The 22,425-nt window shown below is 40.9% G+C and overlaps 2 protein-coding genes across 4 annotated transcripts; both read right to left on the bottom strand.

The window, feature by feature from the left end:
• Positions 1-198: 198 nt before the first annotated feature.
• Positions 199-12,800, bottom strand: LOC148078859 (rho family-interacting cell polarization regulator 1-like). Of its 2 annotated transcripts, none has more exons than XM_087792862.1 (16): positions 12,668-12,800; positions 8,857-8,944; positions 8,663-8,796; positions 7,991-8,069; positions 7,859-7,882; positions 7,740-7,793; positions 7,290-7,439; positions 7,135-7,198; positions 7,032-7,075; positions 6,827-6,952; positions 6,397-6,545; positions 6,220-6,328; positions 3,808-4,326; positions 3,353-3,723; positions 1,315-1,426; positions 199-1,255 (listed from the first exon to the last, which is right to left on the bottom strand). In XM_087792862.1, the coding sequence occupies exons 3-16, from the start codon at positions 8,752-8,754 to the stop codon at positions 1,169-1,171; spliced, it is 1,980 nt and encodes a 659-aa protein (XP_087648988.1). In that variant the 5' UTR covers positions 8,755-8,796; positions 8,857-8,944; positions 12,668-12,800; the 3' UTR covers positions 199-1,168. The 2 variants fall into 2 exon arrangements, with proteins under 2 accessions (XP_087648988.1, XP_087648987.1); XM_087792861.1 differs by having other exon boundaries at positions 3,784-4,326.
• Positions 12,801-15,536: 2,736 nt separating this feature from the next.
• LOC148078860 (transcriptional repressor CTCF-like) lies at positions 15,537-21,037 on the bottom strand. 2 transcript variants are annotated; one of them, XM_087792865.1, is made up of 13 exons: positions 20,882-21,037; positions 19,435-19,702; positions 19,194-19,376; positions 18,743-19,124; positions 18,499-18,669; positions 18,285-18,418; positions 17,812-17,932; positions 17,589-17,738; positions 17,363-17,523; positions 17,110-17,292; positions 16,874-17,006; positions 16,504-16,665; positions 15,537-16,431 (listed from the first exon to the last, which is right to left on the bottom strand). In XM_087792865.1, the coding sequence occupies exons 2-13, from the start codon at positions 19,681-19,683 to the stop codon at positions 16,196-16,198; spliced, it is 2,265 nt and encodes a 754-aa protein (XP_087648991.1). In that variant the 5' UTR covers positions 19,684-19,702; positions 20,882-21,037; the 3' UTR covers positions 15,537-16,195. The 2 variants fall into 2 exon arrangements, with proteins under 2 accessions (XP_087648991.1, XP_087648989.1); XM_087792863.1 differs by having other exon boundaries at positions 16,504-16,668.
• Between the last annotated feature and the right edge of the window lie 1,388 nt (positions 21,038-22,425).

The raw sequence follows: 22,425 nt of genomic DNA on the forward strand, positions 1-22,425 counted from the left end.
AAATTTGGGAAGAATTAAACGACACTGCCGAAATTAATACATACAAATTAATAAGGATCATGTGACTAAAATAGCCCAAACTATTCAACAACTAGTTTTAATAAAACATTTACATTTTCTCTAAAGTGACAGGTGTCTCTAAGTGCTTCAATCAGTTTGTACTTCAGGTCTTCGGAGAGAAAAACGCAGATGTCTGTGTTTGAAAGAAAGCTTTATAAAGAATTAACATTTCTGAACATAAACATTTTGAACATAAACACTTCTTTATATGAAACAGTAAATATCTCTTTTCACGCTCCAAAGGTATTGAGAAAATAAACACTAACTTTCGTCAGATCTCTCCTGCTGTGGCATTTTCCCATTTCAACGTCACTGGAGGCACTTTTTGTTCAGAATGAGCACAGAGATCAATGTAAAGCACGACGATGTGACTATAGCGCCCCACTGAGGCGTCTCACGTACATTGCTGCAGACCTGTTGGCGTCTCCAGAAGGAGCTTTAGCTTACACACACACACACACACGGATACAAACATGGCGGCAGTGACGCATGCACGCTTGATTATACTTCTGCACTGCAAACCGCTCATACGTTCGTAAAACTGTTGGACTCATGTTCATGGCGGAATGAGCATGATGTGTCGGGACCCTCTGGTTTCCAGGAGTTATTTGTCTTCCGAAGACACCCCTCAGCAGCGAGGGATAAAAATATCACATCACATGCTCCATGAAAGCACTTTGTGCAGGAGCTCCAGGCTCTTTCCTGAAAGAACACTGTGTCAACGAATACTGTTTTAAAAAGATTTGGCTTTGAGTCACTGAACGTGAAGACCACTTGCTTCTCCCGGACCTCTGAACTCTGCACGATGGTTGTGTTACCAAGGCAATGTGTCGGTGTGAAAATATGGAGGCTGAGGTTGTGGTCAAAACCAGAAGGCAAATATGTGCACAAACTCAGCCACAATGGAAGAGCTTGTTTGTCAGTGATGAGTGTAACATCTTCAGCTGTCCGACACGGCGGTGAGTGGGAGGAACGGGCCAGAACATGGAAGATGAATCAGAATCCAAGCGAGAGGGAGGGTGATCATGTGATGCATCTTCTCATGGACAATTTTCATCTAAAGCAGCCAAGTTAACAGATGGTCCATGAGCTTTACTGCTGCAGCCAATCAACTGTCCTCTCTTTCGTCTTCGTCCACCTCCTCCTCCGGCAGCTCCACCTGACTCAAATCTTGCAGGTCGCAGACACTTGACTCCTGTTTGCCACATGAAACGTTAATAAAGCACAGATGACTTGTGGAGACGATTCACTCACCTGCGATTCAGAGAAACAATCCTCATCCGAGTTCCGAAATCCCTCTGGAGCTTCCATCAGAATTTCCAAACCGCCTGCATCACCTTCCTCCTCCTCCTGCTCGTCGTTGTCACTAAGCAGATAAAAATCAGCGGACATTTCTTATTTATCCCTTGTGTAGTCTCTTGGTCAAGGTGACCCACCTCCCTGGCTTCCAGAAATACATAGGTAGTAGTTGAGATCTGCTCCTTTGGTCTTTTTCCAAAGACAGTCAGAAACCATTCAATTTCTTGCTAACCGGGTTGACACAGAATGTAACATCGTCACAGGTGATGTAAGTAAGTAAGTAATGCAAATGTATAGAGCGCTTTTCAAGACCAGGGTCACAAAGCGCTTAAACAATAAAAAATTAAAAAAAACAATCAAATAAATACTTAAAAAGGTCCAGACAAACACAAGAAGGTACAATCGGAAACTTAAGAATCCAAAGCTCAAGGCAGTTTTTATCTTGTATGTTCGAGGCAAATGGTTAAAACACTTTTTATTATTATTATTATTATATCAAATTTGAATTATGGTGTTCCTATCGGGAACCACACAGCCCTCACTCACTGAATCCACTGAACTAAGAAAATATGATCATTAATTTAAATAAGCAGTAGTTAAAGATGACTCTAGCTAACATGCTTCATATAGACTTGTGAGTAAAACATTTTTGATGGTTCATATTTCATCTCTAAAGTGTAATGTTTTTGTTTTTTAATACTAATAAACATCTAAAGGTTGTAGTTTGCCAAGATGACCCTGAACACATCTTGATTTGTCTTCAGCAATAGCGTCCTGAATGTCAAGTTGTACCGTAGTATTTCGAACGTAAAACTCATTATTATCATGTATTTATTCAAGCTAGAACATGTTCAAAGAAAGAGAAGGCCGTCAACACTTTGGACTTACTTCAATCAGATGATTGACGGGATGTTGACACGCGAACAATTAATGTTTTTTTTTTAATTAAATAAACCTCAGAGTTTCAACTTTTTTAGGTTAAAATGTTAAAAGTTAAGAGTATAGACTTAATAAATGCATGTTTTGCCTTGTTCGTTTGTCTCATCGCTTACTGTTAATATTTGTGTTTTAATTAGTGTATTTTGAAGTAAATTCTGTGCGTTTTGTTTATGTTGTAAACACATTACTTTCACTTATAATTTCACAAGCTTAAATCAAATAGTTTATTTGGCTTATTATCCCAAATAAGCTTTTTAAAAGGACATATTGGCATGGTGTCTGTCTGAGAGACCAGCTCGCTGTCCTCAGGAAGTAAAAATGAGGTCAAGTGAGGTCTCTGCCACTTCCAAACATTTTAGGATGCATTTCACATCCTCCATCCAAATAAAAGTGCATAAGCTACTCTATTTTAAACTAAAGAGTAAACAATGTTAGCTATGTTATGCTAATTAAACTCTGTCTGAAGCCATTTATGTTTTTTCTGCTGCTGTAGGCTTAGATTGCTGGAGGGGTGTTTAGAAACCAAGCTCTCTCTCTCCCTCTTTATCCTTCTCTTCTGCATCATGTTCATCACCTGTGCAGTTTAAACCCACACTTTTATTCACCATCTCTTCCCGAGCTCCAGGGCCCCACCTCAATCTCCGGAGCTTGATCCAGGATCTCCTCCACAACCATGGATGCAGAGTTCTCATCCCTGGCCCTGCTCTACTCTTTACCCTCTCCTTTCCCCTATCCCCTCTCTCCCTTTTCTCCAACCCTGTGTCTACCCCACACTCCCTCCCAGCTGGTCACATCAGGAGGCTGTCAACACCGGGTCTGGTTCTGCATGAGGTTTCTGCCTTCTAAAAGGTGTTTTTTCCTCTCCACTGTCACACTGTGATTGACTAATTGTTAATTTGCTAGGATCTGTTTTTCTTTTCTTCAATATAGTCTTACCAAGACTGTAGCGTGTCTGTGTTATGATACGAAAACCAATTATATACCACATCAATTAAATCGTAGAGGTGTTCAATATTCCTGGTTTAAAGTCTAGTAATGTAGAGACACGACTAACCTTCTTGCACAGAAGAACATCTTTACATCCTCCTCTTCATCCATTTTTTCCTCCTCAATTTGGCATTGGTCTTCTTCATGCTCCTCCTTCTCCTCCACCTCTTCTTCTTGTTGTTTAACTGCTGCATCTTTCTCTTTTTGCTGCTCTTCCTGTTTCAGTTCTTTATATGTATCATTGTGTTTGTCCTCCAAGTCGTCTCCCTTTGGTTTTGTTTCTGCCTCTTCATCACGATCTTCTTCCTGTGCTTCATTCGCTTCCTCTTTTGCCTCCTCCTCGTCATCCTCGTCCAGATCAGAGCAGTTGAGGAAATCGAAACTCTCGAGCGCAGTCTCCACTTCCTGAATGAAACTAGTGGACGTGGGAAAGGGAACCTGCGGAGACGCTGAGTGTTAAGGATGTCATCTGAAAGGATGAATTTAGTAAGTGCTCACCGTTTCATCTGAAGGTTTCAGTACCTGCTGAGGCGACTCCGGCGTCTCCGCTGTTGCCGCATGCTCGCCAACGGTGGTCACATTGAAATCACACTGCTCTGTTGGACCGGTTCCACCATCCAGTCCATCTGCCGCCTCCTCAACTGATGCAGGAGCGACAGGGAAAACCTCGGAGCTAGAGCGGCTCAACTCTAAGGTTTCAGAGAGGTCGGCTGATTGGACGGACGCTCCGTCCGTCACACCGTCCGTCACACCTCCAAGGCTGCAGTCCGACTGCAGATGTCCGTTTGGCACGACGTCTGTCAGCGGGAGCGGCTCGCCGACCTCGGACTCGTCCTCTTCTTGATTGGACGACAGCGACGGCGTCGAGGCGCTGGACTTTCTGGGCGTGGACGACAAGTGGGTGGTCAGAGTGGGCATGTTGGAGGCCGACAGCCTCTGGGCCGGGTGGGCGAGGGCCGGGCTGGAGGAGTCATCTGAGGATTCCGAGGAGTTGGACCAGACGGTGCCGTTGTCAAGTTCCCCCTGACGCTTCAGCAGAGACTGAGGAGGAAACACAAGTGAGATGACACAACAAACACATGCCGCTGAAAATATCTACACAAGCACTGAATCACTTGTAACCCTCAGGACCTGTGTTGACACCAATGGACGCCACATGCCGTCTTCATGTGGACACTAGTTTGTCAGGCTGTTCATCCATTAGCTGTTATGAGTGTTAAAGGAATGTCAGTGGAAAGCAACATAGCCAAGGGGGGGATGAGGCGCAGCACAGGAATGTGGTTTGAGGTGACACGTCCCCTTTGGTGAAGACTAAACAGAAATATGTCAGTTTAAATCTGAAAATTATTCTTAAAACTTATTTTTAAAACCAAAATAGTGACAATACGGATAGAGGTAGTCAGACTGATGCACGTAAGGTTAAAGGTATGAAGACAAGGTAGTAGTGTTTTGATGAAGAGATGAATAGTTGTTTATCTCACAACAATAATCCAGCAGCAGAGAACAGTTTACTTAAGAGGTTGTTGTGTTTTTCTTTGCATACATAATTTGAAAGATCCAAATCATCTTGACGGATACACAAACTTAGAAAGAAGAATGAGCTCCTCTAACTCATGATTCTGGTGACTTAAAATACTCACATACTGCTCTAAACCTAAATTTCTCTGAGGAGTGTTTCGTGTGACTGGTCCAAGCTAAAAGGGTAAAACAAATCCATATGGGCCGTGACATTGAGGGTTTGTTGGACATCAATATCAAGACTAACACCACACACGTTGGGGTCAGGTTTGGTATCCACTCAGGACTACATCTAACATTTACACACCAACCCAGCAAGAGACAATTGTAGCGTGTCCCAAGACCTTACTGGGGTTCGTTCCTGGATGTGCGGATCCGTCTTCTCCTGCCACGCTCTTCACCGAGTGAGGACGAGGAGCCTGGAGCTACTCCACCACTATCAGACAACTACAGGGGCCGCAGCTGCGCTCATACAGGCTGCTGGTGTCGCAGAAGTTGCGATCACTGCTCTCCGTCAGTCTCACTTGACTGCCATTGGACACGCCTGTACCACAACCACGAGAACTAACACAAACTCTTCCGCAAAAGTTCTCACACACATCGGTGCTACCGCTACACATAAAGCAGTTGAGGAGCAGCTGAAACAGAACAAGCCAGCGACACCAGATAATCATCATTATAATGAAAATAAAACATGACAATGGTGAAGAAGATGATATGTCAGTATGCAGATTATAATGGTGAAAATAAAAAATGATGATGGTGATAAAGTTACTATGTTGTGATGAAGATACAATGTGATAAAGATGATGCTGATGATGAAGATAATATACCATCTTCATCACTACCATCATCATTATAAGGATGAATATGATGATTACGATAATAAAGATGGTGATGATACATATAATGAAAATGATGGTGGTGATTAAAATAATATGATTGTGTTTTTTAATATGGTGATGATGATGTGATGGTATGATATGATGTGATGCAAATGGTGATGGTGATAATGATGGTGAAGATAAAGATGATGGTGAATAAAATGTTGATGATATAATGTGATGCAGATGATAGAGATAAGAAAATGATGATGATAATGATGACGATTAAGATGATGTCATGGTGAATGTTTTGTCATTGTGGATGCATTTGTTTTGTTATTGGTTGCTACTGCCATCAACTATATTCAATATTAAGGTTAATTAAGGTCAGTTACCATCATCATTATGACGTATAAATGTTTTCTCACATGTCCAGCCTTGGACAAATAAATAATATTTTAAATCAATCATCAGTTCAAAAGAACTAAAAGGATGATAAGACGATGAGGTTTGTTTATGCTTTTATATCATTTCAAAACAAATAGTCATGTGATGTGCTGGACACCATGTGTAAAAAAGAGCTGTCACTCACATAGAACACCTGCTCCCGCATGGACGGCGTGTCAGGAGGACTCTGATTGGACAGCAGACGTTTGGTAACTGTACTGGTGGACGAAGTCTGATCGTCTTTGTCAAACGGACTGAAACAAATAAAGAAGATCCGTGAAGGAAGATTCCGGAGTCCAGCAGGGTGGAAAGGACGCCTCACCTCCAGGTCACCTCTAAGTTGAGCTTCACTGTTCCCAGGTCATTGATGTCCACAGCTAGTGTTTGAGGAAGTGGACAGAAGAGGTCAAGCATCTCACAGGACACGCTGCCAACCACCACGTGATTGGCCAGACTCTTCAACTCGGTCACCTGTACAAGAATGACGGGAGGTGTGAAGTTCAGGCATATTCTTGTTCACGAGAGGTCTAGCTCATCATTTTGAAACACATGCGAGCGATGCCACCTACAGTCTCTATCAATGATTATGAACGTTCAGATATTATTTTGAGTTTATTTTCAAATGAATATAAACAAATAAATGAACTTTAACATCATGGGTGTGTAAAGTTGTATGTGGTAATAAGCATATAATAAATAAAGGTTAATTAAATTCAATTTTGAGATTCTGGAGTAATGGTCTGTTAAGTCACCTTGATTGACAGCAGCTCTGTGACGAGGGGCAAGAAGATGTACTCCTCACTGTCCCAGACCTGCTTGTTGCTGACCTCCACGCGACCCCTTAGCCTCCAGCGTTGTCGCCCGTAGCGCATCAACACCTACGAAAGAGGGCAAACACTGTGAGAGGCCAGACACAGACGGACGTACTCATTTCCAAAGAAAATTAATGCTTCTGACCTCGTACTGGTCGCCAGCACAGAGACGCGCAAACCCTGCGAGCCCTGAGGAGCGAAGTAGGTGAGAAGAGACGAAAGGAAGATCAAATGAGACGCTCACTCACCCTTCATCTTCACGTGAAACTCTCCCATATGGCTTTCTAGCTCACTCTCCAGTGAGCACATGTGCTGCACAAACAAACACAAGATACATTTGTAAGCTTTAAATCATCTTTGGAACAAGGATAAAAAGGATTAAAAAAAAAGGACTTTTATTTACCTCGGTACATTCTCTGTAACCTTTGTTTGCTTCACTCAGACTCTCTCTGGCTTCTCTGCTGCCGGTAGCCGAGTTAAACGCCGCCACCATTTTACTGGCGCCGTCTCGCACACGCCGCTGTATACAATACGCATCGTAGAGCTCCTCCACCTGAGAGACGGCAGTCAAGACCAGTTAGAGGACAAAATCCAAACATTCATCTGCAACCAATAAATCCCAGCTAGCCAGGGCGTCACCTCATAAGTCTCATGATGTTAATGTTTCTAATAAACAAATAGAGTTTGAAATCATTGGCCGTCCACTCCTTGTTACAACAACAATATTTACAAGTGTTTTCCAGTATTGATATTTTATTAGCATAAATGTGCTGTGGGAGACAAGCTGGCTCTAAGAAGGAACTATAACATTATATACAACACAAATATTCAACTGGACTCATGAATTCATCACCTTGCTGAGGTGAAACTCCAGGCGTCGCATGAACCGCTCGATTGCTTTTACTTGCTGCAAGAGAAACATTTGTTAAAGCTCCAGCAGCCCAGACAGAGACTCGTCACACAGACACTCACCTTGTCCTGCTCGTACAAAGAGCCCTGCGGACCAAAACCAAGCAACAATTAACATTACAAAGTGACAAATTAGCAAACGGAACAGTGAGGAAATGATGTCGAGGCAAAACCGGTTTGACAAGCCGAACTCACCAGGCGACCATTCCTCTTGTTTTCTCTTATCTGTTGACCCAAACTGTCCAACTCAAGTTGATGGACCTGCAAGTATGATCTGACACACACCAGAGTCAATGTCAAACTCAGCTCTTTACAAGTATACTTTTTGTTTAAACCCCTTCAATGAGTTATTTAAATAGAATTATTTATTTGTAATTTCTTCTTCTTTGCATTTCCTACTTTTAAACATTGTTAACCTTATAGTAACTTGTGGGTTTTGGGGGAATTTAATCACATTTTATTTTAAATATGAATTACTTTTGAATCAAATTATATTAGATCAACTATTTAAGGTAAAATACATTTTTGTATGTATTGTCTTTCCATCCCACAATTAATTTATCATAACTTTTGTTGGCCAGGACGACATGGAAACATTTGTTTCCCAAAGAGGTTCTTAATCCTAATTAATTAAATCTGCTGACCAAGATTCAATTTATTCATAAAGACATTCATAAAACGTGTTACTTGCATATGGTCAAAAGTTCATTGATATACTACACATATGTGTGAAGGTATAAATAATTGGAAATATTGAGTTTTCTAAAGATTACTTGCTTATATGGTTCATTTAAATGGTATTAGTCTAGTTAACATGCCACAACAGCAGTGTTTACTTGAACTAAATACACAGGTTTGTTTACTCACTGTAAGCCCCGGCGTAAGGCGGCGTACACCTCGTCCAGCCGCTCAGGCTGTGGGGTTTTAGCGGGGGGCAGTTTAGTGGAGCCTGTGAACATCCTGCTTCCTTACAAGGCACGTTCCTCTTGGATCAAACAGTGCTGCAACACAAAGCTACGGATCATTCCTGCTCAACACCGGGAGACAAACATCTTACTCACCTGCTGACTGGAGAGAGCCAGTCACTACTGACACATGTCTGGAGAGTCCACTGTCACATTGAGGCCTCCACAAGCCAAAGGACATGTCCTGTAATTAGACCCACGTCAGCTCACCGGACATGATTGTAGAGGACACACGGATACTCCACATTGTTGCTGAACGTCTTGTTGGCCTGCTTTTCATTCTGTCCTCCTCCTCTCTCCCTCCCTCTCTCCCTCCCTCCCGCTCTACCTCCTTCCTTCCTTCCACATCCAACAGCCTAGAACAGGAAGTCTCATAGCCGACTACACAGGAAACTCTACACAGACTCAAGAAGAAAATAAAACTATCCATCAGAAGTATAGGTGCTGGCTCCGAGCGGGAAGGTTAGTGTAATACTGACCGCAGGAGGGTCATGGCTGAGCTAGAGAGCTTAGCGCCTTAACCTGCTGCAAATCTGTCATCATCAGCCAAACACACATTAACACTAGATCTGTGAATGAACACACGGTGAACAACAGGTGGTGTGACATTTACATTTCATCTGTTACTTTGACAGTTCTACACTGTACTAGAGCAACTTACTGACTGTATTATCCAGTTCCATCATCAACATTATAACCTAAGAACAGCTGCTGTACTCACTGAGTAGTAATAGTTAGAATGAACATTGAAAAGATCCGCAAAGAGTATCTGATGGATGATTTAGTGTTTCAAATCTGTCAGAGACACACCCCAGATGTCACGATAGACGGATGTGTTGAAGAAAACAAACACTGCAGAACATCTTTTAGCAAAAATGTAAGCTGTAATCTTACTATTCAAGGAAAGAGTCAGACCATGTTTTAGGACAGTAAAAGGTGTCTATTCCTAATTTTTATTTTTTGCCCAGGCCACTAAAATACAAACAAAAGTTCCTTGAAGCAGCATGGTAAATAACGTCATTTAAAACTGAACAACAAAATTCAAGCTTCATTCATGTTCTACTCACTCTCATGTTGACTAAGGGTTGGGATTATTTTCAGAGTAACCTGTTCCTCATTAGAGATATAGGCGAAAATGTACATCCAAATACGTCCATACTGCTCATCTGTAATGTCCATCTTGTATTGAAGCCCAGACATGACAAATTGTTCGCAGAAAAAATGAACAAGTATATGTTTTAAGATTGTTTGTAGCGGAAGCTAAAAGTCTAATGTGCGAGGCAGACAGGATAACACAGTGTAGATGGTACTTAATGACACTTGGTTGACATATTACAGATGAGCAGTAAGAAGGTGTTTGGATGTTTTTAAATGGACAAAGAACAGTGAGCACCATTTTCTACTCTCATACGGACATGCATTTTTGCTTACAACTCTAAAAAGGAACAGATTATGAGGATAAGAAAATGAGTGAAGTTTGAATTTTGAGTAAACTATCACTTTATTGTGTTTAATGAGTTTTGCTGTTTTAAATGTATCTGTACGGTACCCTTGAGTGTTTACAAAGGTGCCTTTAAATAAAATGTATTATTATATATTATAATTTTTATGACCATAAGAGCTGCAGGAGAAGCTGGTATTGTCTGATCTAGAAGAGTAAATGTCGGTATTTAAGTGCTTCTAAAAGAGCTGCACATGGATCATGAAGGGCAAACGTAGACCCGCATTATGTCCAGATTTCCTTTAAACTCATCTAATCTAATAAACACATTGGCTGGATTAACAGGAGTTGGTCGTTGTGAGAAGATGGCAAAGTGCCTTTGCAAATAAATCCCACCAACACAGTTCACTCTTTGCCAAACACATGTGCAGCAGAAACAGCAGCGTCATCCTCACTCTCTGGCCCGGGCAGATCACTATGAATAGCATTCTCTTCTCTGACAGCCCTACATTAGCTTTCATTAGTGCCATCAATACCAACAGTCCAACAAAGACAACACTGTTTGATCTTCTCACAAGACCTCCCCTCTTGTCACTCCCACAAGTGTCCAACTTCACAGATTATAAGAAAACAAAACAAACATTGATGAAGTCAGTTATGTTTGTTGTTGTGCATAAATTTAAACTGTCGTTTTTTTTTTTTTCCGAAGGGCTCCATAAATAGGTGGTTATCGCTGTGCCGGCATGCACAGCAGTACATTTGTCTTGCATACCCAAATCAGTCATGTTTAAACTAGAATTACTGTTCAAATCTGGAACACTATTTTTTTTTCACACAGAAAATAGTATGTGTCAGAGGACTGACACATACTAAGTTTTGGAATGGCACTGTTGGACCAGATCTCCAAAATCTCTCTTAAATACTGTGCTTATGTTTCTGGATCATCCATGCAAGAAATCTGTGGATTAAAGTTAAAGTTAAAACTAAATTTTAAGTAGTACTTCATAATCACCACAAGCACTAACTTTCCCCCGACTTGTGTGTTTTCTTCTGGACAACAGATGGTGAATTCCAGTACAAGCTTTAATATTTTATTTTGAATTATCATCCACCTTCACGCAATTTACTGTGAAGAAATCATCATTGTGAGTGAGCAGCATAATGGAAAATGGATCAAATACAAAAGGTGCCGAATGTTACCAGACATTATGAAAAGAAAATGACAACAATCACAGTGATACTAGCTAAACAAGCTTTCATCCCTTTAAGATGGTAATGGTCAAGAGTTTATATTTAATTATTGCAAACACCTCAAACCGGACCAGAGCTCCACCTACTCTACAACATGAACCATTCGTCCTCTAGTTTAGCCTCAACAGGTCCAGAAGAAGCTCACTTATCTCCGTCACGCCTGAAACTAATTCAAATTTGACACAAACTGGACAAAACGGGACAAGACTTTGTGCCAGGATCACACAACATGTGGATGAGGCTGGATGCCAATTAACGCCAAGATACTGAACTGCAGATCAACTTGACAAACTATCTAGAGCAGCCCAAGCATCCAAATGGTTGAAGTTTATTACTGGGTTTTCATATTATTATATTGTGAGAAAACTGTTTTTTTCCTTTCGCAAAATACTGTTTATTATTAATTGATAATAAAATACTGTTTATTATTAATTCTATATGTTTAAACATGAACACGGCCGTGTGCAAAAATTTCTAACAGTGGATGATAACATGTCATACAAAACCGTTTATTATGTCCAACAGAAGTTAATTTAGTTTGGGTCATTTCACAAATGAATCAGAAGGATCAATCCAAGAACTGTTTTTCTATATTGATCATGTTGTTGTGATTTTTAATTTTAACACCCTTTAGTTTCTTAGCTCAGAATAGTTTATTATTACAAGCGTTTATCCCTTCAAAGTGGTTTTATAGCCACATGTGTTTTCAGGAAGTCTTCATTCATATGCTTTTCTTTGCTCCAGCTAGTGATCGAGATGTTCCACGGAGATGCTCTCCATGACTGAAGGGCCTATTTTCTCCAACCAGACTGTCCTATAAACACCTCCACGCTGAGTGGTCGTGTGCGAGAGGGGAGGTGAGGGAAGATTATAGTGTTTCAATTAAAACACTGGCTCCAGATTAGCAGCTAATCTAATCCGACAGAAGGCCACTGAGGCGAACAACTCTCACTCCTGGCGGAGCAGGATGGAGCAAACTTGAGGCTCTGACTCGATTTATATTCCGCTCACATCCCCCACGGCCGGAGTTAAGACCAGGCCGTGGAGAGGAGACATCTGACCGGAAAGGCTCCTCACCACCGACGCAGACCATAAACAGCACTGATGGAAAGTAGAAGCTCCACCAGCAGGCGGAGATTATTTCAACAACATCTTGGGAAGTTCGCCCGTGGCGAGAAGAAAAAGCGGATTGTTGGCGGCAAAAGCCGCTCTCACCTCGGAGTGTGCGCCCGGCGGTTCGGAGAGTGTCACCGGGCCATTTCTGGAGGACAGTCTGGAGTTTGAGGAGGTCTACGGAGATTCTGGGCGCTGTCCTTCTCCTGGATCTCGCTGTTTTTTTTGTCCCCGATCAAGCAGTCTGCGCGAGCAACTTCCGGTTAGCGGTTTTCATCGTAAAAGCTCGTATCGTACCGCAGTCTCTCACCGTTATTGCGATCTTCTTGAATTTCATATATATTTTATTTATCCTCTTACTCTCATAGATGGCTTAGGTGTGTTGAAGGTGGGCTGAGAGATTTAGTACACCAAGTCCGGATGTCTTTGACAGGGAAACTATTGACAGAAAACCAATGTAAGTCACAGTGTTGTGTAAAGTAATAGAGTAATGTGTTATTGCTATTCGAATTATCTGTAGTTAGTGGTATAAAAAAAAACCCAACAAGAAGTTTATTTGAAAAAATATTAATTCATCACTCATAACGGTCCATCTGCTCTGGCCCTTGACTGTGGAATACACATAATCCATTGACCTCTTACACACTTTTTTTTAATATATCTACCACTTTTATTCTCGCTTAGTATTATATAAGATGACTTTAGAGCCTGGAAAGATGCCTATAAATGAAGAGAATTACTATTAATACATTCATTTGTTGCTTGTATGCTACTGTGCAACTCACGTTACAAGAGTCATCGAGACACAATAAACTTAATAAATGCATAGTTATTCGAAGGTGTCCAGTCCACATGTTGCCATAGCAATGTCGTTCTGGAAATTAAAGTTATTATCTGATATTGGTTAACGGACACAATCAGTCATGGCAATTGAGAGACAAAGGTCAAATTAAAGTAGACATAGACCAAGGATTATCAATGAGTAAACATCTGAGTCAACAGACATTTAAAAAAAAAATGTAATCTCTTGTAAAAAAAAAATGTATTTCCCATTTTGCATTTTATGTGAGTAAGTAATTGAGTAAAGGTAATTTGTAAAGCGTCTTTCTAGACCAGGGTCACAAACGCTTTAACAATCAAAAAAATACACAGTTAAAATATTTACTTCGACACATTTTATTATACCACACTCGAGACTTTTGTAATGATATAGATTGTCAAAACTGTATGAATCAACGTTTTTAACTTTCCCTTTAGGACTCATGGTTACACTGTAATAAACAGTGTTGGGCAAGTAAATTAAAAGTTCTAATTTACTGTAATGCATGTACTTTTTTTTCTGTAATACAGTTGTGTAAAGCCTTACAAAAAACTGGTAATATAGTATTAATCCATGCAAGTTTTTATTCATACATATTCGCCATAAAGCCAATTTTCAGGGATAAAGTATTAAAGACACAAATGCCATACCCATAATATGGAAAAGAAAAATAAATCATTTATTTAAATATTTTTTATAATTATTAAGCAACTTTTCTTTTTACGTTTTTTAATTAAAATATATGTTGTTGTTTTTTTATTGAAGCAATTACTTTTTTGGGTTATATATTAAAGAAGAAAAACAAACAATCTACCGCTATATAAATAACGCATTACCATGTAAAAGTGAGTTGCCTATTACTGACTATATATAAATGACATGATGTAGGTCGTGCGCCGTTATGAAAGAGCCCTTATTTTGGAACAGAGTTCTTCCCACCGGAAACCCAGTCTCCGTTAGTTGCTGTGGCAACAAGGATGTCCCTGACTGTGACACAGCTCTGCCGTGCTGGCGACACGAGCTGTGGAACAACTGCTGTGATTCCGAACCAAGTCCGGCTCAGCTCGCTGCCTCCGACAGAGCAAGCGAGCGAGAAACTGAAACTTCGCCATGTAGTTTTAACTCTCGAAGATCAGATATGAAACATTTTCCTGAGAACCTTCGGATTATGAATAAGGGTCATTTTAAGTTTGAAAAGTTATGTTACTTGTGTGATTTGCTCTCACTAAGTTGTTGGTTAAATGGCATTGTGTAGTTACAGAGTAATAGAAGTGTTATACCGACCTAATGATCAGGCACCATGTGCCGACGCGACTTCCACACAGTAGTCTAGATCTACGATACTCACTCAAAAAGTTGTTTCCAGCAACACTATGGAAACATGGACAGTTGGTGATATCAGTCTCAAGCCTCCAACCCATGATTCACATGTGACACATCCTAGTCCAGAAAGATTTATTACATCAGTTGTCTGCTCACAATGAGCCACTTTGTTTTAAAAAATGTAAGGTTAACTGGAACAATTCTTCACACGTGTGGTAGTATGGCTTATTTTAGGGGTATTTACACTCTGGGGGTACACAAGATCCTTTTTTTTTTTTTAATCCCCCATTCTAGTTAGAACCTTAGTTGGTTAATAGTCATGACTGCAGATTAGTAGCAGTGCTGCTGAGTACACCGAGGTCAAACAGTTATTGGGAAAACAAACATAACACACTTACATGAACCTGTAAGAACCATTTATTTGTTATTTTCTGACCATTATCTTCATCATTGCAAATGTGATTCAAATGTTGATAAACCAAGAACATCAGAAGAAATGTAATATTTTGCATTTACAGCAAAATTGGGGGTCGAGTGGTTTGTCTTTACTCCATGTAATTGGATACTGCTTCACAACACCAGAACGTTTAGATTCTCCACTGGAAGAAGTACAATTGAGTAGAGAAAATGCATTTATATAATAAATAAGTTGCGTGTATGATTGATCAAAACTTCCACACAACCAAGGTTTACAACTCAGGAGTGCGCTCCACAAGATCCAACTAAGAGGTCGCACAAATGTTAACCCTCAGCTTGAAAATCGGTGGAATCCTTAGTCCTGTGTATTTACAGACCAGGAGCAGCTAGCATCAAACGTTTAAGGCATCGTAGTAAATGTACACTTTTATTTTTGGAGCTGGTCATACAACTGTACTTGTTTTTTGAACTTCAGACAAACTTCTAAAAAGCATTTCAGTGGTAAAAAAAAAAGAATAAAGGAAAACAAAACAGGGTAGGTTTCAACTCCAATCCTAACTTAAACAGCTACGGTAAGCGATTAAACATTCTGTTCAAACAGGACAACTTTAGTACATAAGCAAATCTAAGCATGTTACAGTAGCGTAGGAGGCCATAAAGAAAGCAGTCTAGAAGCAGTTCAAACTAGATGAAGGTTTTAAAACAGGGCTGACAGAACATTTACAGCATTTATTCGTAACCATGTCTGAGGGAGGGGGGGTCATGTCTATGTGCTGCATCCCATCTAATCCAGACTGAGAGGTAATTGCAGCTCTTCAGGTAGGACATTGTAAATGGGGATTGAAGACCTGACATTTTCATGATCCAACTTGAAGTTGACAAAGTCAGTCAACATTACACCAGCGTCAATGATGGCATCTTAAAAGTCCAAATGCGATTAAATATTTTTTTTCTCTTAAAAGCACGTGTTAATAAACTTCTAAAAGTGAATTTTGAATTACAACAGTGATGTTTTTTGCTAAATAAAAATCCAGGTCTGTGGGCGTTTAGAGAGTCAGTCCGTGCATCCATCACCGGTCCATCATGCTGAGAATCATCTCCGGCGTGAGGTCTCCGTTGGGTGGGGCCTCAGACACCGCCTGCTCTTCTGACAGTTCTTCCATCTGAATGGTTGAACCACTTTCACCGACCACCACCTGCTCCGCAGCCTCCTCCTGCTCCTGATAGTCTTGATCTCCTCCAGTCTCCTCCTTGACAATGATGTCATCCACCTCTTCAGTGGCTTCACTCTCTACATGGACAATCGCTGCAGAAAATGAAATCAGTGAAAACAGGCCATTTGTAAAGTAAAATATTCGATTGTGTATGATATTCTCACGTTTGTTCTTTGGAGGCCGTCCACGTTTCCTCTTGACTGGGGGCTCCACAGGAGCTGGAATGGGGACGACTGGTGGTTCTTGCTCCAACTCAATCGTCGTTAACAGGTCATCGTCATCCTCTTCATCATCTTCTTCATCTTCATCTCCCTCCTCTTGTTCGACTTCTAAAACATGCAGAGTTAACAATGAGGGTCCTAGTTCACACTAAAAGGGTTGCACTTGGCACTAAAACATTCCCTCCATTTACAGTTCAACTAGATCAAATCAACTTTGAGAAATCAAAATATTAATAAATGCTCAATGTGACGATCCGTTTGATTATAAAACATTGCATTAAGATATCCTGCCAAAAAACTGTGTTGCAGTTACCAGTATCATCTTCATCGTCATCATCCATCCTAGACTGCATCTTTCTCTTCCTTCCACGGCGACTCTTTTTGGGGGTTCCATTTTCTTCAACAGGTTCTCCATTGCAGTTTTCATAATGACGCAGCATGGTGTTCTGAGTAGGAACAACCAATCATTATCCAACTTTAAAGAGCACACAATATGCCAGAGTGGGAGATGACACTCTAGTCCTGATAATGTCAACAACTGGTTCTTACCCTGCGAGTAAACGTCTTGTTGCACTTGTTGCAGACAAAGGCAGTGGGTACATAATTGGGGTCATGGTAGCGTTTGAAGTGCATGTCCATGAGCTGCTTCTGTCTGAAGGTCTTGTCACACTGGGTGCAGGAAAACGGCTTCTCTCCGGTGTGTGTCCGCTTGTGCATTATCATGTGCCGTTCCTGGGGCAGAGTGGGTCAGTGTTACACGTAGAATATTGATTTAAACATGAGCCGAGTGTTGAAGACGTACTTGTCTGCAGCAGTAGTCACACTGGTCACACTTGAATCGTTTCTCATTCTTGTGAGTCTTCTGGTGTTGGATCAGAGCATATCGCTCATGAAACACTGCATCACAGTACCGACACTTCTTCCCCTTCTCAATAAACGAGTGCTGCTTTCTCAGATGAACACCTGAGACAAAAAAACACCATGAGCTTGATGAAGTAAACAACTTGTTTGCACAGGATTCTACATACCAAGGTCACTCTTGCGAGCGATCACAGTGTCACAATGTGGACAATGAAACTTTGCTACATTCTCAGTGTGTTTCTGCAGAATGTGCATCTTCATGGTCCCACTCTGTGTAAATCGAGCATGACAGATGTAACACTCGTATGGCTTCTCACCTGCGCCAGAAAAGGAGTTGGATCAGAACAGAGATTGCAGGTCATTTAAGTCAAAATGCAATGTTTTTTGTACCAGAGTGGGTCCTCATGTGTCGCTTCAGCTTGTAAGTGTCCCTGCTGGCATAACTGCACAAGCTGCACTGGAAGGGTCGCTCCCCAGTGTGAGAGCGAATATGCCGTTTAAGCTTGCTCACCTAAAATAGAAAAAAGGCTTGACCTTTTAAAGATGTTCCCCGAGTCAAATGCTGAAAGAGCAGTACTACAAGATTTGCATTTGTTTTATCTTCAAATTTTTGGTAACAAGTGGATTAACTTAAAACGATAAAGCATTGACTAAAATATACATAACAAGTGCACGGTCAGCGTCAGTCAGCCATAGACAAATCAGTTATCACAATAATGCAATTGCACTCTTCAAACGGAGGACAGAACTGGACTATTTGTCCAATCTTCAATAGTGCCGCTTTATTTGTTCCACCTGACTTTAGAGTACCTCAAGCATTATGTACAGAAATATTTAAAAAAGGTGAAACAGCAAATATGTACCTCCACACTGCAGTAGTCACACATCGAACACTTGAAGGGCTTCTCGTGCGTATGTTTATAGCGACGATGTCGCACCAGCTCGCCACTTGTCACAAATGCCATGTCACAGTCTGTACATTTATGTGGCCGGGTACCTGGAACAGAGTTCACAATAGGAATACTTTCCTCTTCCAATTATAACAGAAAATGTTTAGGTAATGAAGACAATGCCTACCTGTATGTGTGTTAAGATGGTTTCTCAGCAGTGTAACGGTTCTGAAAGCCCTTCCACACAAGTGGCATTTGTGTGGTCTCTCGTCAGTGTGGCTTTTCATGTGTCGGTCCAGGTTGGAGCGCCGAGGACAAGTGTAGCTGCACAGCTCACACTGGAAAGTCTTCTTCACACCTTGACAAGAAAATATGTCAATTCCAACTTAAAGTCCAACACGGCATCAGAGTAAGAAAATAAACAGCCTTACCCTTTTTCTTAATCTTAGTGGGTTTAGGTGGCTTCATGTTTCCGACCACCTTCTCAGCGTTCACTTCTGACAGCAGTCCTTCTTGCTGCTCTTCTTCAAAGTCATAAACAGAAACGTCCATGCCACGCTCGCCCTCTGCATAACGCAGACGGCTTTTCTTTCCTTTCTTTAGTTTGCGGATGGCAGCAACAGGCATATAATCTGGATCCTTCTGCCAATCTGGGTCTTGTGAAAGAGGTTCTGTAGGCTCTACCATGGCAGCCTCTTCTTCCTCTTCCTCTTCTTCATCCTCTACGTGGGTGCCCTGGAACTCTTCATGAGTTGCCTGAAGCTCCTCTTGCTCAACTGTTTCTACCTCTCCATTGGCACCGACTTTTACCACCTGAGAATATTATTTACAAAATGTTTAAAAGCCAAAGATGTCACATGGTCTCTTTAAAGTCACTCTTACCTGGAAGCCTTCTGGTAGAGGAAGCGTGTGGCAAATAACGGGCTCTGCCCCTTTATTTACTGAAGAGGCATCAACATAAGTGGCCTGGAATCCCTCCACACTGGTAGTTGTGACTGGCACCTGCACCAACTGGAGCTGCCCAAGCCCTAAGGCAGCACCAGCCTGTTCCTCCATGTTGACTACCTGATGACGACAATGTAAGGAAAAATATCCACAATATAAAAATCGCAAAGTCACCAACCTGTAGGGTGATTATCTGACCCTCATCTCCGCCAGTAACTGTTACTGTGCCACCTCCCTCCAAAACCTCCGTCTTCATTTGCAGAAGAGTTGGATCCAGAGCATCCATCACCATCATCTCCATGTTGCCACTCTGTGCACCCCCAGTTCCTCCTTGGATCCCAGCCTCCCCGCCTTCTGGCAGGACATTCCCATCTGAGGCAAGCGCTGCAACATGAGCCGTCTCCATGGAAACAACCTCGCCCTCCATGGCAGCACGAGCGAGCTAACTGAAATGAAAAGTTGAGAAAGCAATGCTTAGATAAAGATGATTTAGGAGATTATGTCAGGAAACATTTTGGCCACTGAGCCATAATAGATTTTTTAAATGATGGTTTATGACAGCTTTCCAGTAGCGTGTGTGGATACATCAGGTGTGCATGAAATATCATAGGGCGTTTTTAGTTAATAAATATGACAATTTTCACGCCTTTAAACGCACCTCATTTACTCCAACAAACAACTCAGCAAGTGTTATCCAAATGATTGCATCACTTTATACGATTTGTGCAATAACAGCAACTATCATTCGTTTTTGTACAGTTGATTTGTGGATAACAAGAATGCCTGCAAGACAGTTCCACGTCATTAACGTTAGTTCAAAATGCTATCTGACAAAACCCTTTCCAATATGAAGGCGTTAATAAAATGACTCAAAGTGAATAAAGAAATCAATCAAGTCAAAGAAAGAGTTGCATTGGAAAAGTATGTGGAGTAGAGGGATACTTGTTTTATGCGGGTAGGTTACACGGCAGAGCGAGTACAGGTGAACCAGTAGTTTCAGGTTTGAAAACGCATAACCGACATAGTTCAAAAATACTAAGGATTGATGGACGCAAGAATGATCTGTAAGTGAAGCTTTAGACCAGAGTATTAACGTGAGACAGATTCTTGACAAATGTAGGGAGAATGTAAACAAGTTTTGCACGCAGTTGGGGAGAACCGTTGGACTATTACGGAAACTGCATTAAACATCACAGTACTTTGTTTTTGTCACAACAAATAAATGTTTAAATAAACTGCGGTCCGAAGACAGACTACAATCTCGATGATGAAATCACGAGTTTGGTCAAAGTAGCTGCACATGGAGTGTTGTTGAACTAGCGGCGGGAGGACAGAAAACAGGAAACAAAGGACACGATAAGATGGGCGTCAGGCCCGAAATAACTTTATACACGACACGGGCCAACTCAGTGCTGAAGCTCTAAAAAACAACGGAACCGCGAAGAAAACCGTCGCGGTATCCAGCGAGTTAGAGTTTACGGCGGGATTTAGTGATTTTTGGACAACGATAGAGGGAGACAAACACCCCCCGCCAGCCGGTAAGCCCTACCGTGACACCTAGAGGCCGACGCCAGCTCCTACAAAAACCTTGCAGCTTTTTTAGACAAACTCGGCGAAGCACTCACCCCCAAATGCTGTTTTCACTTGATATTTCCACACGATGACCGGGCGGCGGCTGGTGTTCGTGTCAGTCCGTCGCGGACGCCGGGAAGAGAAGTGAGCTGCTGTTAATGTTCTCCCGCTTAACAAGACTGGGCCTCATACAAAATGGCGGCTGTAGACAGCGAAAGCGCATGCGCATAAACCGTGTGCGGGAAGTCGAGGGGCGTGGTCAACATCAGCACAGCGCCAGATTTGAATCGGAGCGTGGGCGCGGCCGTTCACGCAAGATACCTTATGTTTGTGCAGAACAAATGTTGGGGTTTTTAAGAGACTGTTTTTTCCATTTATTAACATTGTATGTTACATTAGAGTATTGTTTTTCTTTTCGGATTTTACAAGACACATATTTGCATAAATGAATATATAATTGGAAGAAGATGTTGGTCTAATTGTGCATTGAACCACTCCAATTGCAGTTGTTTTCTGTTTTTCAGTAAAGGATTATGAAAGTCAAAACAGGGAACCATTCATCCCTCTTGATTTAATCGCACACAGTCTCATAATTATATTTTTCTTCTGCCTGTTAAACAATGTAAAGTTACTAAATATGATTGAAATTGTGACATAAATAAAAGTCATTTCTAGAAGATTTATCTAACACCACAAGTATTCTTCTATTTTAATAAGATACTGTTCATGTTCTGTATTTTAACATTAAATAGGTTATGTTAGGTAGAACTTTATCGATTGTAAAATTGTTTTGTTTTTTTCAATTAGACACAGCAATACAGCAATTATTCATAAAAAATAAAAATAAGAACAAGAACAAAGAGGAATAAAGAGAAAGAGCAAGATGATACAATCTAAGTCTAAACTAATAACTAACTAATATAAATATAAATAACTAATAATATAGTGTCAGGTGAGTTAAAGGGTAATTTCCAGTGCCATTTCTCTTTAAATCACTCTGGTAAGCAGAACTATACAACATTGCAAACTTTGAAGAAGACTTTCCAGTGTGTATGTATAAAAAGTACTTACTATACCTTAAACCTTATGTCAAACTCAAAGCATGTGGGCCAAATCCAGCTTGTAAAATAATTGTATGTGGACTGAAACAACTTTAATATACTGTATACATCTTTTACGAACAAGTACTGATTTAAAGTTCACTAAATCCAGACCACTTCCATTGCATGTCAGAGAGAGAGAGTTCTACTCTAGAAAGCAGATATTCTATATATATTCTATATATATTCTGAGTAGACTCTTACTTCCTGTTCAAGGAGTACCAAGGATGACTGTCACTGTCCACTGGATTTTGTTTTGCTCGTGACAGGGACCATTTAATTTTGGCTCTTCAGGTGAATGAGTTTTACAAGTCAAGATTTAGGAATAAAGCCTTTATTGTAAATCAAACAGAGATCAATCTATGAGAAGGGTGGGATTTTGGTGGTAAACAGCATCATATAGCAGGAGGTTGTTGTTACTTAAGTACATATAGTTTTAATATAAAAAAAAAAAGAGTTTTCATTTTCAGCTTAGAGACTTGTGGTTAAAAGGCAAG

This window comes from Callionymus lyra, chromosome 6 (genome assembly GCF_982586985.1).
Source record: "Callionymus lyra chromosome 6, fCalLyr1.hap1.1, whole genome shotgun sequence".
NCBI classification, from domain to species: domain Eukaryota; kingdom Metazoa; phylum Chordata; class Actinopteri; order Syngnathiformes; family Callionymidae; genus Callionymus; species Callionymus lyra.

Coding starts and splice junctions, on each gene's coding strand:
- LOC148078860 (XM_087792863.1), bottom strand. CDS start 19,683: ATGGAGGGCGAGGTTGTTTCCATGGAGACGGCTCATGTTGCAGCGCTT. Junction 17,739..17,811: donor ACACATGAGGACCCACTCTG/GTACAAAAAACA, acceptor TTTCTGGCGCAG/GTGAGAAGCCATACGAGTGT. Junction 16,669..16,873: donor TGACGATGAAGATGATACTG/GTAACTGCAACA, acceptor TGCATGTTTTAG/AAGTCGAACAAGAGGAGGGA.
- LOC148078859 (XM_087792861.1), bottom strand. CDS start 8,754: ATGTTCACAGGCTCCACTAAACTGCCCCCCGCTAAAACCCCACAGCCT. Junction 6,953..7,031: donor GTGCTGGCGACCAGTACGAG/GTCAGAAGCATT, acceptor CCTCTTTCGTAG/GTGTTGATGCGCTACGGGCG. Junction 1,256..1,314: donor ATTGTTTCTCTGAATCGCAG/GTGAGTGAATCG, acceptor TGTGGCAAACAG/GAGTCAAGTGTCTGCGACCT.